This window comes from Cololabis saira, chromosome 21, assembly GCF_033807715.1.
Source record: "Cololabis saira isolate AMF1-May2022 chromosome 21, fColSai1.1, whole genome shotgun sequence".
In the NCBI taxonomy this organism is placed as follows: Eukaryota; Metazoa; Chordata; class Actinopteri; order Beloniformes; family Belonidae; genus Cololabis; species Cololabis saira.
In genome coordinates, this window is record NC_084607.1 from 22,617,467 (window position 1) to 22,633,691 (window position 16,225).

At 39.7% G+C, this 16,225-nt stretch overlaps 1 protein-coding gene across 1 annotated transcript in view; it reads right to left on the reverse strand.

Moving 5' to 3' along the window:
* The window catches only part of cacna1ia (calcium voltage-gated channel subunit alpha1 Ia), a 202,012-nt gene that overhangs the window by 138,792 nt on the left and 46,995 nt on the right, over window positions 1-16,225 (reverse strand). Inside the window, exon 2 of the mRNA XM_061712565.1 lies at window positions 14,698-14,962. Coding sequence (XP_061568549.1) covers window positions 14,698-14,945 — 248 coding nt within the window. The 5' untranslated portion in view covers window positions 14,946-14,962. The remainder of the gene's footprint in view (window positions 1-14,697; window positions 14,963-16,225) is intronic.

Below are 16,225 nucleotides of genomic sequence, written 5' to 3' on the forward strand. Positions count from 1 at the left end.
TTCTCCTCATCACTCTGTCCCTCCTTTTCACTGTTTCCTCTTCAAACTCTGCCTTTTCAAGAAAAGTGCTATCTAGCAATCCCTCATTCATCCCCTATTTCTCTCTTTGTGCATCTTCAAGCCCTATCATCCTTCCCTCTTTTCTCCATTTTCTCTCTTTCCCTTTATCTGTTCGCTAGAGAAGTTGGAGACTTGTCCATCATTCATTGTCTTGCTTTTGTGCTTCTCGCGAACTCCCTCTGCCTCACTAAGAATCTGTACAGTAATTACCCCCTCCTGTTCTCCAACCTCATCTCCTCTCGCCTCCCTTTGCTCTCTTGTTTTAATATCTTCTACTCCTCATTACACGCAAGCACTTTTCCTCCACTTGTGCTGTGTCACATGCTTGCAGTCCATCAACGTGTACCTGCAGTGTTCACTTGGCCACCCCTGACATCGTAGATAATGATGAGCAAGTGTGGACATACACGCTGCACATACCATTTTAACATCACACGTTTCCCAATTTCTCAATCACACGTCTTTTATCGATCAAATTAGCCACAAATTCCAGGAACACGCTCAATATCACTGGAATGTCAAGCTCTTACATTAGGCAATCTATTAAGCAATCTGGGAGTGATGAAATGCTTTAATATCAGATTGCCTTCAAGAATTAAAATTCCTCTCTTGTGGTGCTCCCATGAAACTTTCTTTGATCTGTTCCAGATGAACACTAGCTTTGCCATAAACTCAATTTTCATTAAAATAAATGAAATACCTCATCTTACACCACATGCATTTTGGTCTTGTGGGCAGCTTTGTATCATTCATCCTTTGTCAGGTGAAGTGAAGGCTTCATGACATGAAGGAAATTGAACTTTGTGCACGCTAGATGCCTGCTGCAGTAGCCTCACAGGTTTTGGCTACGGCGTTCAAAGGTCTGAAAGGAGATGCTAGCACAACGTACGTTTCTGGGGGACTCCTTAACACTTGCACAAAGGTGATTTATGTAAGTGTAATTCAAGTCTCATTCGGTTGGAACAAAACAAGGCAGAGACTCTACACAGAGCCATTAAAAGGGCATGTGACCTGCTGGTCTGCTTGATATTGTAATGAGTCCTCTTTGTCTGCTAATGTGCTCATAAGTATTCATTACTGAAGCGTAGACCTCAAAGCTGGTACAGCAAGTGAGCAAACGGTTCAGATGTGAAACATGCTGATAATCAATCAAAAAGCAGAATATTTATAACATCCTTTAGTAACTCACATCCCTGCACTTCCTTCAAGACTGGAAGCGTTTCCATGGTCCATGATAGCTGTTTGTTTTCTCTCATAAATGATGATTTTAATTGACATGATGCAATTGTCTTATGTAACAGTCACTGAGAATATAACATTACATCATTTCTGGTAGTTCTTACCTCTTCTTTAAATCTATGTTCAAGTGAAAATATCTTTTAATTACCCCCAAAATCACAAATATACCGTTGAGGTTCGCGAGGGCGTCGGAGTCGGCTCCGTATGTAAGCAGGCGAGACATGGGATAAACCCAGGGAGTTGATCAAGATGAAAACATATGAAGAACCTTGCACGCTCACACTCACCTCTACAGTCCCTTTACAGTCAGTTGAGCTTAGCCAGAGACAACTCACGGGCACAGAGAGAACACACCATCCCCAATCAGGAGAGACCCGAGAACCTTTTCGCTGTGAAGCGGCAGTACTAACCACCAAGCCAAATTTTCTTAAGCTCCTGTCACAGCATTTCTCCACGATGAAGGGTCTCTGCAAAAGGAGAGCTTTTCTGCCCACAGCAATCACCATCTACAATGACTCTTTAGAAAAGACTTACATACTGACAGTTACCGCAATTTCCCTTTAGCACTGAATTAAGTATGATTGCATTATCAAAAAAAATCATTGAATTGTACTGTATTTACCCAATTTAAAGACCCAGAAAGGAAGAAAATCTACCCTGACAAATGGAAGAAGGTATTCACTTTTGGACTCCATTTCTGGTCAAATATGTTTTCTTAAATCCTGTTCCCATATTTTTCAGTCTAATTGCATCTGAAAATTTCAGACTTGGGTGGCACGCACTGTTTCTTTTAACAGTCCTCTTAGTTCAAGCTTGCTTGCATGCTACATGGGGCCTGTCTGTTTTTATTTTGCATGTCCTCTCTTTATTTTTTTTTTGCCTGCATCGTTTTCCATCCATAGTCTATAAACATGCATCCAGAGTTTACCCTGCCCCTTATCCAATGTCAACAGGAACAGGCCCAAGCCCCTGCAACTCTCTACTGGTTCAATAGTGTAGTTGATATACTTGATGGATGGAAACTTAATCTGTTCAAGAGAATTGTAGGGAGGTCGTAGGCAAAGAACAGGCTCACTGGAGAATGACTCATGCAGTTTTTATTGCAGTTTGTGGATAATATATGAGAAATATAGCAAACTACAAAGCACTCACTTGGATAAAATGTACCCTGAAGTTAGTAGTGATAGAGCCATGAAATGACTTATTAAATTCACTCAAGAGCTCCAGTTTATGCAAAGCAATGCTTCTAAGTTGAATTGACATACTGTAAAAGGGGATATGAGTCTTTAATGAAATGAAAAAAGGGATGCAAGAATGTGAAGTTGAAGGATGGAAAATAAAGTGCATTCTTGTTTGTGTGTCCATGCTAAAGTCTCAAAAAGGCTTGAAGTTAAGGCTTAAGATTTTATCTTTTCTTGAAGGACACGCTACACGCTAAACCAGGTGAGTAACAATGGTAATGTGAAAAAAATGTAACAAGAATATGACATTGAACTTAACCATAATCTAATCATGGCTTCAGATGAAAATCAGTTGTGCCCATTATTCAACCCATGTGCCAGAACACTCTACAACCATCTACCAGGTGGGCGTCCTGTAGAAGTGCATGGAAAGTTGTACTGCAGCCTCATTGCTCGCAAACAGGTCTTCATTCTAGTCTATTTCAATCAGAGATTCACTGAAAGTTATTGTCATGGTTTTATAAAATACCAAAAAAACACTGAAGGAAAGCTACAGAAGTCTCTCAGAAGCAACACTCCACTATGTTGGCAGCCAGTTGCACTTGAACCAGCTCAATTTACAGTTTAGGACTGAGCTAACACAAAGTCCAACAGTAGAATGGCACAGACAATCCAATTTTCAAAATATAAAACCATGAGTGGACTCTCTCATACAACTCATACATTGATATTGTGTTTGTCTGTAGGTAAACAAATCAGTTCCTCTCTGAAGAGGTTTCCAAATGTGTATGAGGAGGGTTTTTTTTTTTTGTAAAGCACATTTTATTTGACACCAACCATCCTTTTTATATGAATAACCGCAGAAAGAACAATATATGTCTTTTAACAAACAGATTCCAATGGGTTTGCCGCGTGATCTCAAAGTTTCAGGTAAACTTGAAGTCTGTCAAATTTACCTGGGCAGCCAGTGCTTGTGGTCACGCCGAGGACGGAGAAAAACACAGATGGACAACAACCCTTCAAACCGCAGTAGGACTCAGAGAAAATGGAATGATAATCGTAAGTAGACAAACATATTAGTTCACCAGTGAATTGGTTGTACCATTATCAACTATTATTAGAAACAATCATAGAAAAATCTGTATCAGTCAAGATTATCTTCACAAATCAAACCATACAGTGTTGAAAATAGATGTTTGCAAAGATATTAATTAAGATTCCATCTTACTTCTGTTTTCTGTTTGTATCTTATGGAGACTGGAAAAAAATAAAGGCATACATATGAAAAGTTGTCACAGAAGACGAACGACAAATGACAAAGCTACACTGTGCAAAATAGGAGAAGGGACTCAGTTTTTAATTTATAATTCCTTAAAAATACTTTCAAATCTAAAGTTTGAGTGAGATGAATTCAGAGAAGTGAAAGAAAAACTATGAGAGACAAGAGTTGCTTAAGGCATCAAAAGAAGAGAAACACATTGTATTAATCGATATTCTATCCAGGAATTTTTGAGGCGGTGCAAAGATACTGATTTCATGATGCAGCAAAGTAATTAAAGCTGATTCTGAGGGAAAACTTTAAGGCTTTGGCCTCAGATGAGCCAACCATCTATGCATCTGACACTAATTTGCCAGCTGTTTTACATCTGTCTTGGACATGCATCTTCCCTGGATGCAGGAATTTCCTGTCTACTAATATTTTACAGGAATCCTGAGACGAAAGATAATTGAAATTTGTGCAGAGCAACGTCGAGATGCAGCAATTATGGAGGAGCTGCGGACCAGCTCAGAGAATGAATGTATAGCTAAGTGAACTATAGGACCAAATCAACAATTAAATAACTTTATTTTATTCATATATTTATTTATTTATTTATGTACGTACAGTTCACCATGGCTGTATTGAATGCTGAACCAGCATCTCTACGTCTGCAATATGGCAGGACGGCACCTCTTGTGAATGAAAAATGTGCAATTTAACAAAGCTAGTAAGTTGTGGTTACATACTGTGATATTATACCATGACTTAAGCCTTTATCCACCACATATCATATCATCTGTTGGATAAATATGAATAAATTAATGAACATCAGGCTTTTAATACAAGAAGGTCCGCAGATGACCAACAACGAGATGATGACGTGTGTGACGGCATCATGCAGTAAGAAACGTTGGTCTTTCATCAAATTCAATGACAACATTGTGTTCTCTGACAACATTGTGTTCTCTGACAGCACAAAACATTCAACCTTCAATGAAAAGTCAAATTAATATTAAATCTACTGTTGCCATGGAAACTTCTGATTTTGACATTTATCCAAATGTGACGTGCAGTCACTGAAATCCAACTGTTGATTGTCTGGTCAGATGCTTTTTAACTTATCATTCAACATTTATGTGAAATGAAAGGTTATTTTTTAATTAAACCCACTTCCAGGGATCAATGCCTGTATATTATAAGAAAATGCATTCTTAGCTCATCCAGCATGAACTATGTTGGGCTGTAATTTCAGAATTGCTGCAGGTGCTGATGTCCTTTTAATCCAGAGCAAATAGTACATTAGTCAAGAGCTATAAGATGCATGAAATATTTGATACCTGCAGCGTGTTTCTAAATTCACTTCTTTTGGCAAGTCTGTTTTGCTTTTTCAAGGTTCATTTAACCCTTTAATGTCTGGCATATGAAATACATTCTGAACATATTGGGTAATGTCCCATTTTTTAAATTAGATCTTTTCTTTTATAAACTATCTTTTTTGTTTATGAATCTATTTATTGATGGTTGGGGTGGTGCAGAGGTCTCAGAAATCCATGTATCAAATACGACACATATGGTATCATAGGGTTAGGCTGTCCTGAGATCCATCAATCAGCATCCTTGGCAGACCAAAGCCATGAATATCAGAGATAACTGCTCATTTTCTTTTGATTAAGAAACCTGATTTTATCTACTTGTCATTCATGTTTGACTGGGTGATTGACTAAAACATCAAAGATGTGACAAACTCAGAACCCTAATCTATTTGCTGTACTCTGGGGAAAAAAACAAAAACAAAACAAACAACAACAACAAAAATCAACCATTAATTTCAAGCTGGCACCATGTGAAAACTGCATGTTTAGTTCAAGCTGACTACCATGGAAGAGTAATTCATGTGGGGAAGTCACACACGGAGGGTCTGTATTGAGGCTTGGTACTTCACTTATCATTACAGTCATTTTAAGCCCTTCATCTCTTCTCTGTGTCTTTCTCATCTCTCTTAGACTGCAGAGAACTAATGGAGTTTGTGCAAGACCTGAGGGAGAGGAGAAAGGAAACCGGGAAAGAAGAATTGCAGAAGAGTGCGGGAATGGGGGCCGTTAGAATCCGTATTGGTACAAGTATTAACATTAGCACTGGGATTTATTTTGGAAGCATAAGCTTTAGTATTCTAATGAGATGTATTTATTTTAAGAGAGGTTTGTCTCATTAATGTTTGCACCTCTTCTTAAAAAGAAGATATTCCCTGAGGTAGAAGGACAACAGTTCATATTCTGCTTGAAGCATAGACTCATTAAAATAAGTGGAACACTTGAGTTATTGCAAGAGATGAAGGCATAAATGGAAAAGTGCAGAGACAACATGTTATGTGAGGGGTGAAAGAGATGCAGCCAAGAAGAAAAGAGCTTACTGATGGAGCATAAAATCAAAACCAAATAAGAAGAAATGTCAGAAAATCTAAAGGAAAACAAGCATAAGATTAAAGAAGTTGGAGTCGTCCTTTGAATTGAAGATGATCCTTTGATGTTCTTTAATAAAACATCTTCAAAAACAAGTGTAACAGGCATTCAGTATCTAAACAAATATGCTCTATGCACTAGCTCTCACAAAGCATCTCATTTTGAAGGGAGCCACTGTTAATGCACCATGTGGTCAAGCCGCAGCTTGAGCAACAGACTCCGGAAAGACAAAAGTTCAGAGAACCAAATAACCAAAACCGCAGCAGAAAGAAACAGAAAGGTGAGAAAGGGTAGTTCATGTGTCCCAGGTGTGAGTTCCATCCTCAGCAGTAGTTAGGCGCAAGGCACGGCAACGCCTTGGCCATCCGTCACCATGGAGATAATAAGCTGTCAAGGCCAGAGAGGATCATGGGCCACAGACACCGGTCACTCTGCTCGAACACAACAAAAGCCAATCAAACCAAGAAGAAGAAGGGTGAGATAACGTGAAGAGAGGAAGAGTTTACTGGAGCCAGACTATGGAAAAGACAAAGGAAAAGAAACTTCAAACAAAAGGAGGGAAGAACAGAGGAATCGGAATCATGTGCTGGACAAGTGGCTGGACAATACTAATATTAAAAAAGGACATTGTGAGGAATATACAGCTTCTAATGATGTTTGGACAGGTAATTAGCACTCTGCTGTCTACAACGTATGCACACATCCCACTACATTTCTTTTCTGAAATGGTGCCACTGCACGTATCATTTTCACCTTGATAGAAGCACTTCATTCTGTCCCTGACAATGCTTCCACTTTCCCATTGTTAACACACTATTGTGTCTTGAACAGGCAACGCATAATGATCAAGACAAATTATTGTTCACAGTATTTTGAAATATGCAATATTATCAGTCTTTCGTGCACAGAAAAATGCTGCAATCTTTCTAAGCCATTTAATACTTCTTCACCATAGAAAATGCCAGGCAGCAGAAAATGTGTTTTCGTCAGTTCTGTTCCTGGCACAAGCAACTTGACAGGTTGTACTAGCTGGATACAGTTAATTGTGCTACCTGAGGCAAAATGGCTCTTCACAGCTCGGCTGGTAAAAATAAAATCACTGATAAGAGGTAATCTTTCCCACTTAACTATGAGACCACCCAGCATGCCTGCCATGTCAGCAGGATGTAATTCATCTTGGACAAAAGCATTTTATTTTTTTTTATTTTCTTTAATCTCAATTGAATAATCAAATGGAAATTATGATCTACTGTACTTCGAGTTAGTCAGGAGTGAGGGTGCTAATTCAATTTTACAAAGGAGCTTAGAGAAGTTAAATATGAGTGAAAAAACCTATGCGATGAGCAGGAGGAGCTACAAAAGCTGCTTATAACACTCCATAAGAGTGACATAAAGAACACTAAAATTATATGAATTTTCTTTCATTCTTAGAAAGCAGTTCATCTCAAAACCTAATTTTGTAAAATAAGCGCTCACTACCCAATTTACACTAAAATTATATGAATTTTCTTTCATTCTGAGAAAGCAGTTCTTCTCAAAACCTAATTTTGTAAAATAAGCGCTCACTACCCAATTTAAACCTGGATAAATATTTTAGCAGACAGGGCCAGATATAGAAAATAAAACCTTCTTTTTTGCATTAGTTTAAATTTAAAAAAAAAAAAAAAACTTTTTGTGCATCAACATTTATGTGCAGATTTGTGTATAGCAGCAATTTTAGGGGTTTCAGGTTATTAATCAAAAAGACTATAGATACTGTAAACAATCTTTTCATTGTAAACAAACCCGTTTAGAACATTTATTGACATAAATAAAAATAAAAAAAATAAAAATTAAAATAAATAAAATAAAAGCACCCATTTTTAACAAAAAGTTAAACATACTTTGGTTGTTTTTTTTCTTCTTTTTTTTAGTCAACATAACCAAGACAAATAACTATTCTGATATGCTGGAGCACTGTTTTAGCACATTGAATCATCAGACACACAAATATACATGCATACACACACATATGCCACTTTTCCACTAGTCTCGCCTCAGCCCGGCTCGGCTCGACGCGGCTCCACCCGTGTGTTTTTGCACAGCCAGATGAGAAGTGGGGGGGGTGGGGTGAAGCTGCTGTGATGTACTCGATTGCGCAACACCTTTGTTTGTGTCGGCGCAGATGAGGAAATCCGTTGGAGCCGCGAGCGGCTGAGAAAAAAACAGCCCGTCTAAATCCCTTTTTTAATTTTCTCGACAGCCACCAGGTTTATGAACATCTGCACCTCAGAGTTGGATCACCAAACAGACGTTTGTGCTGTATAATAAAATCGCCGCGAGTCGCCTCGCGCTGACTCCCGCTTCCTGATTCAAACGTTTGACGGCCCCGCCCTCCGACCAATCGGTGGTGAGGAGGGTGGTGACCTCAGAAATAGTCCCGGCTCAGCCCGGATAGAACCTCGCTATAATGGTTACAGAAAAATGTATTGGCTTGGAGTGGCTCTACCCGTCTCAGCCCTAGTGCAAAAGTGCAAAACGGGTAGAACCGAGGTGAAGTGAGACTAGTGCAAAAGGGCCAACAGACATACACATTGGCTTGGTCACCTGCATGCTTGCTCTGCAGTTTTGGGGTTAGTTAGTGGTAGCTTAGCTCAGACTGTGATTGGATCTCGAGATTTAGGTGGATTGCTGCTCGTGTTTTCGTCGGCTCCGTGTCGGTTTCGTGTTTCGTTTGTGGTTTTTGTTGCAAATTTCCAGTGCTCGACGTGTGCCTCCATGTGTTCTTGCTTCCTGTTTTAGCAGCGGATGTCACCCCCCCCCCACAAAAAAAAAAACAAAAAAACACTGGGTTTGTATGTGTGTATATATATATATATATATATGTATATATATATTAAATATAGTAACAATGCACATATATTTGCCTTAGGTTTACCAGCATGGTATTAACCATTAATATGTGTGCAGACAAGGTTAAAAAAAAAAAAAAAAAAAGAATCATTAGAATGAAGCATGTCCCTTTTTGGCAAACATCTTCTCTACAGTCCATTGTTCCTTCAAAAGCTTCTGCTTCTCCAGTAGTGTGAGACATTACAGACATTACAGCCCAACGGTGATAAGGCAAAAGCTTTCTGTGATGCTTTTGAATTATCAGCATCTATCTGTTGGGCTGTAAAGACTCACATACCTCATGGTTTGGCTCATATCACTCTTTTTGAGCCACAGATCAGATCATTTTTCAGATCAATGACATTTGTAATAAGGAAAATGAAATAAAGGATGGAACAGCATTCAACAGTTCAATCATGGATGTCACCTGCCTGAATGTTAACACTTTCCACTTTCACAATGAAGTATTTGTCCCATCAAGAAACGTGTATCTTATATCTAACATTTAAGAAAATGCTACCTTCATCAAATTATTTTGAAGATTATTAAGCTTCTGAGTGAGATGACGTTGTTTCGTATGGGTCACCATGCATGCACTATTGTTCATATGGCCTCATTGCTTGGCAATGTCGACATACCTTGATCATTTTGTTCACCACCTTAAATATAAAACCCCCAGCCACCTATTAGTTTATCTTTGCTTCTACTGTGAACTGACAACCAGTTTCTACATTTTCTGCTGCACCTTTGGACCCCAGGCATTAACCTCTGATGTAGCAGGATGCCTGCATCCCCCTAAATGTCACTATAGATTACAAGTTAGGAGTGGACTGTCTTTGACATGTTTTAAAGGCAGGCCAAAGCTCTCCAATACCAGTGACTTAAAAGATGCCAGAGGCTATTCTAATTCCTCCGGCGTTGCACGTTTGCCTCGCCATCTGAAGCACTCACAATTTCCATTTATTTTTCTTAATTAGTTAAACCAACAACAATCTGCAGCTCATGCGACTTGCCAAAGATTGTGGAGTGATCCGATAATCTGTTACAATCCTACAATCTACCGTCCTCATCAGAAGTCATGAAGGGAAGGAGCCTTTCACCTTTGCTATTGGACGAAGGCCGGGTGCAGTATAATGTGAACAACTTGCTTGACTGCCACAGTGCCACACAGAGACAACTGCCGACAATGCCTTCAGCCAGACAGAATCACCAGACGCTCTGGAGCACATAGTGGAAACACCCTGGAGGACATCCACAAAGAGAGGCTCCAGCTGTGGTTCCAATCATGAACAGCATTACAGTGAGTGGGTGTTTTCTAACTTTATGTTAGATAAACAAAGCACCGAAGCACGCCTCACCTGTTCTGAGGTCTGAAGTTATGGACTAAAATGTCTAGGAACTTCATTCAAGAAAAGATGAAATAATGCACTCATCTTCCTGAATTAACAGGATACAGCTCATTTCCACCCTGAGAAATTAACAAACAGAAGCCTTGGCAAAACAAGACTGCTGTCAGTGTGCAGATTCTTACATGGAAATGTACAAATTAAAGTCCGTCAATGTTCAATAAAGAATAAAAATTGTGAGATTGCACAAACTGTATTTTGTATATGTGAATGGTAAAAAAGTCATTATATGAGTTTCAAAACAGTGAGAAAATACAATTTAATGGTAAAATTCTGAGAAGGGGAGAATGACAGTTGGATGCAATATGAAGAGGTGCTTCAGGCTCTCTGCCGAAGGCTAGCGCAGGATAGCATTGCTTTGCTTGTGTATATGTTCTGCGTGTGTCTGTGAAAGCCTCTTACAGCTACTGAGCGGTCGACAGAATCATTATTGATCTGCAGAAAGATAGCCAAACAAGCACTTATTGCTCCGCTTCACACACATGTAGACAGAAGTTACCTCAGATACAGTGCAGCAAGCACAATCAAAACACTCTTTGATGACAGTAAAATGAGCTACTGTATGTCTTCACATCACATCCTAGTAGCATGGCTTTACAATTGAAGTCTGCAAAACAAATCAAATTGGCTCTTGCTCACTATTAATTAATACATAAGCAATCCAACATATCTACTCTGTATGCACGCACTTCCACCGTTCATTCACCAATAACAGTCTCACACATTATCTGTGACACAAACACACGGATGAAGGAGCAAACACACCTTTTTCAGTCCGGTGTTTAACAAGCTAACTGTTTCTGTCGCCTCAGGTGTCCATATACATGTGAGCAGCTGAGCTGATGCAACTGGAGCACTGATGATGTGAAATAAAACTGCAGTGTGTGCTTGGTATGCACAGGCTTGTTGGTACTTCATTGCACAGGGTCACGCTGGGAGTGTAAATCACTTTTGAAACCCGTAAGAAAGTCAATCCAGTCAGTTTTATTTCGCTGACTTGTAAAGTTAATTCGTGCTCACTCATTTGTTGTGTTAAATACAAACATATCAAAATATTTTTAGTTCCTCTTCACCGATAGTCATCAGTGTTTGAAGTATAAAGCCACAAATTGGACAAGCCTTTTGATTGTATTTTACATAAATACATAAGTTTTTGTCAGAAATAAAATCCATCCTTGTGTTTATTCATATATATTTATAGGTTTAATTGAGTTTATTTTACTTTCAAATCAAATATCCCTGCAATCTGCCTCCCACTGATCTGATGAACTTGACTTCATTACTATTGCCTGGCAACATATGTTCATCATCTACAGTCACTGGCCACTTTATTAGGTACACCTGTCCAACTGCTCGTTATCGCACATTTCTAATCAGCCAATCACATGGCAGCAAGTCAACGCATTCAGGCATGTAGACATGGTCAAGACGATCTGCTGCAGTTCAAACCGAGTATCAGGATGGGCAAGAAAAGTGATTTAAGTGACCTTGAACGTGGCATAGTTGTTGGTGCCAGACGGGCTGGTCTGAGTATTCCAGAAACTGCTGATCTGCTGGGATTTTCACACACAACCATCTCTAGGGTTTACAGAGAATAGACCGAAAAAGAGAAAATATCTAGTGAGCGGCAGTTCTGTGGGCACAAATGCTTTGTTGATGCCAGAGGCCAGAGGAGAATGGCCGGACTGGTTCGAGCTGATAGAAAGGCAACAGTAACTCAAATAACCACTCGTTACAACCGAGGTTTGCAGAAGAGCATCTCTGAACGCACAACACATCAAACCTTGAGGCGGATGGACCACAGCAGCTGAAGACCACACTGGGTGCCACTCCTGTCAGCTAAGAACAGGAAACTGAGGCTACAATTCTCACAGGTTCACCAAAATTGGACAACAGAAGAAGGAAAAACGTTGCCTGGTCGGATGAGTCTCGCAATTTCTGCTGCGACATTCGGATTGCAGAGTCAGAATTTGGCGTCAACAACATGAAAGCATGGATCCATCCTGCCTTGTATCAACGGTTCGGGCTGGTGGTGGTGGTGTAATGGTGTGGGGGATATTTTCCTGGCACACTTTGGGCCCATTCGTACCAACTGAGCATCGTGTCAACGCCACAGCCTACCTGAGTATTGTTGCTGACCATGTCCATCCCTTTATGACCACAGTGGACCATCTTCTGATGGCTACTTCCAGCAGGATAACACGCCATGTCATAAAGAATCATCTCAGACTGGTTTCTTGAACATGACAAAGAGTTAACTGAACTGAAATGGCCTCCACAGTCACCAGATCTCATCCAATAGAGCATCTTTGTGGTGGAACGAGAGACTCTCATCATGGATGTGCAGCCGACAAATCTGCAGCAACTGCGTGATGCTATCATTGTCACTGTGGACTAAACTCTCTGAGGAATGTTGCCAGTACCTTGTTGAACTTATGCCACGAAGGATTTGGGCAGTTCTGAAGGCAAAAGGGGTCCAACCTGGTAATAGCAAGGTGGACCTAATAAAGTGGCCTGTGAGTGTATATAAGTATAGGATAATATGTTGTTGTACTTCTCACACAGTTAGGTTCATATGGTAGGTGTGTGGGTTATCGGTTCAAATTGCTTATAGGTGTGTAGTAAATTGGAGTCTTGTCTGCAATCCCATAATAAGCACTCAGTGCAGGTGAAACTGGCCGTCATTAGGCTCAAACAATAAGAAAAAATACATAATACAATCAGCATGAATCTCAGAAGAAGCCTTATCAACACTTGGGGAGTTTGTGGCTGTTGGATCTCGAGTGTTAATCAATGATGTGATAGATGCTTAAAAAGTGACCCGACTTGATTGGCCAGTTGTTCACATAACAAGTGATTAACCTAAAATATCCTATGAAAGAAACCCAAGAGGTTTGGAAGATAAATTGTGGTATTTAACAAAGTAGATTATCTGATCACAGCCTGATGAAGCAGCAGTTCACTAGCTGAGGACAAAGTAAACGTATAAAGACCCCCAGACCCCCAAATAGCTGCATTAAAGGCCTGAAAAAAGAGTCTCAAACGCATGGACATCACTGTTTGATAGCAATGGGTTTCAGACGTTAGTCAATACCTAAAAAGTATTCTTGATAAAGACTTAAACGTGAAAAATGCCTTATCTGACCAAACTTTTGACAAAGAAACTGTACTGGTTATAGACAATAAAAGTATTTACTAAATAGCGAATGGCATTGTTTTGTTTAAATTGTCATTGTGTCATTTATAGTCCTGCGGTGCTCATTTTTCTTTTGCATTGCATGATAAGACACAAATAATATTAAAAAAAGAAAACCGGGTGATACAAATCACATTTAGTAACTGCCTAAATAAAAAACCTAGTGTTTTATTCTGAAAAGATGCACTATATTTGCTAAATAAATAATAAAAAGTGGATAAACATTTGACCGTTAGTAATTAATATACAGTATATCTAATTAAATAATTAATATGTAACTGTAGTGAATTACTTTAATGCATAAATGCTTTTCTATTTCTCCCACATCACAGTGTAATCAGATCAAAAGACCAGGGAACAGCTTACACAGACACACACACATATTGCTGCAGCAGAGTAACACTTTCAGCCAACAGACAACCATCTGCTCTGTGCACAAGCTCAAAGCCCACACACAAGAACACACACACATACAAGTCCACACACACATAAAAAAATGCATGTTACATTGTACAAGCAGCACAAAACTGATTGCTGCAGTTGCACTTCTTTAAGATGTCAAATGCACTTACTTTGAGAAGATTGTGGGTCTCGCTGCTGTAATGGGTTTGCAAATCCTCAACATAAAGCAGTAAGAGATGATGGGGTGTGATGTGGGGGTCAGAGTCAAGATGGGTGGGTGAAAATATATCAAAGGAAAACAAAGAAGCAAAAAAGAAATAAAAAAGACAAAACCTGTGTGCCAGATCATTAAAAGAAAAAACACAAAAAAGAAAGGGGCAGATATACAAGAAAGAATGAAACACTAGTCTTAACAAAGGAGATCAAAAATGAAAAGATTAAGACTATGAGGAAGTCAGTTTCATTGGACAATTGCATGCAAATGAGGTAGAACGATGGGAGTGACTTTAAGAGGGAAGAAAATAACATTCTCTACATATAACCTGTGAAACAATAATTATAGGAGGTGTAAGGGTGTATTCAGGGTTGAGCTGGCCACTCTGATCAGAGAATGAAAGGATATGGGCTGGAGACCATACGGATGCACCAACTACGAGGGAAGGTGGTCTGCTTCAGGCAGAAGAAGACAACAGGTGCCAGCTCGGGGAAGGGCACTACAAGAGTGCTCAGGTCGCTGACGGTACTGACATCATCACCTGGACCCACTTCCTCAATTATGTCATCAGCTTGAGCCGAGCTGCATTCCTCACTTTGCCCTGGCCCTGCTGAGGAAATGCTCCTCAAGGGCACAGGACTCTCCTCGCTCGTCATGGCGACCCAGCGGAGATCTGAAACACAAGCGGAGACGCGATAGGATTACATTTAGGAATGCAGGCATTGTGTACACTATATAAACACAATTGCTGTAAAAGACTCAAAGCTCTCCGTATACGTGCCTTGAAAAAAAAATCATTTATCCTGAAGTCACTTGCTGCCTAGCAGAAAGTCTATTGCCTTTGGATAATAAAGCTCACACACACAGAGGGTACGACACCGGAGAGTAAACCGTGTCAGCAGTCACTGTTCATTCATTGACATTTCATTTAACCTCATGACTTTCCATCTTTGAACCACTTAGGCCGTAAATACATCCACATTTGTCAATGAATATAAACACGCAAACACACAGAAACGTCAAAAGCACACACGGTCGAGTAGCACTTTAAAGCAAACTGCAGTCATGAGGTGTTTTTTGCCAGGAGAAGTCCACATATTTTATTAAGGGTTCAACAGCATACGCATAAATATTTTAAGAAGAAGAATGAGCCACGATAGATCGAACAGCAGAAACTTTGTTCTTTTAGCACAGCTATCCATCACATGCTTTAACTCAGGGCGGGCATTTAACAAATCAGCCTGCAGCAGCTGCACCTCAATGAAAGCAAAATAAAACAGTGGATTTGCTGGTCCTGTTTCTTTTTAACTGGCAGCCAAAGTAAGCAGCTGTCAAGAGGCAGGTGGCCAAGTGAAGGCTGGACGTGTGCATGGTTGGACATATGTACAGTCTTGCACACATACCGCCATACTGTATACACACAGGACACACACATCCACACAGGGAGGCAAGATTTAACTGTTTGACAACAACTATCAGATGCACTTGGCTCACGTTTTGAGATAGCAGCATTAATATTTCCGAGTGCATTCATGAGTGAATATTTTGATGCTAGAAACACATGCAGATAACACGTGGAGGCGTGGTCTTTGTTATATATGTACATGCAGCTGTAAGTGTGTTTGTTTGCTCCAAATCCCACAGCAGGATTAAGCGCTAGTGGGAGAAAGGACTGGGTTTTCATAGGGTAATGATATTAAAGGATATTTATTACAAGCTAAGAAAATAGGACAGCTGTAATTTAGTAGCTTGTGTGTCTTTCAGCTTCAGCTACCATCCTCTCGTGAAATAAATAAGGTACATGCAGTAAAAGGGAAAAAGCCATTTACCACACACAGTGACAGTGGTATGTTAAGTGCCTAACGATCATCCATTATCACCTCATTAATACCATAACATGTTACTAAATGTCATCACTTAAACTGGGTTCACATTT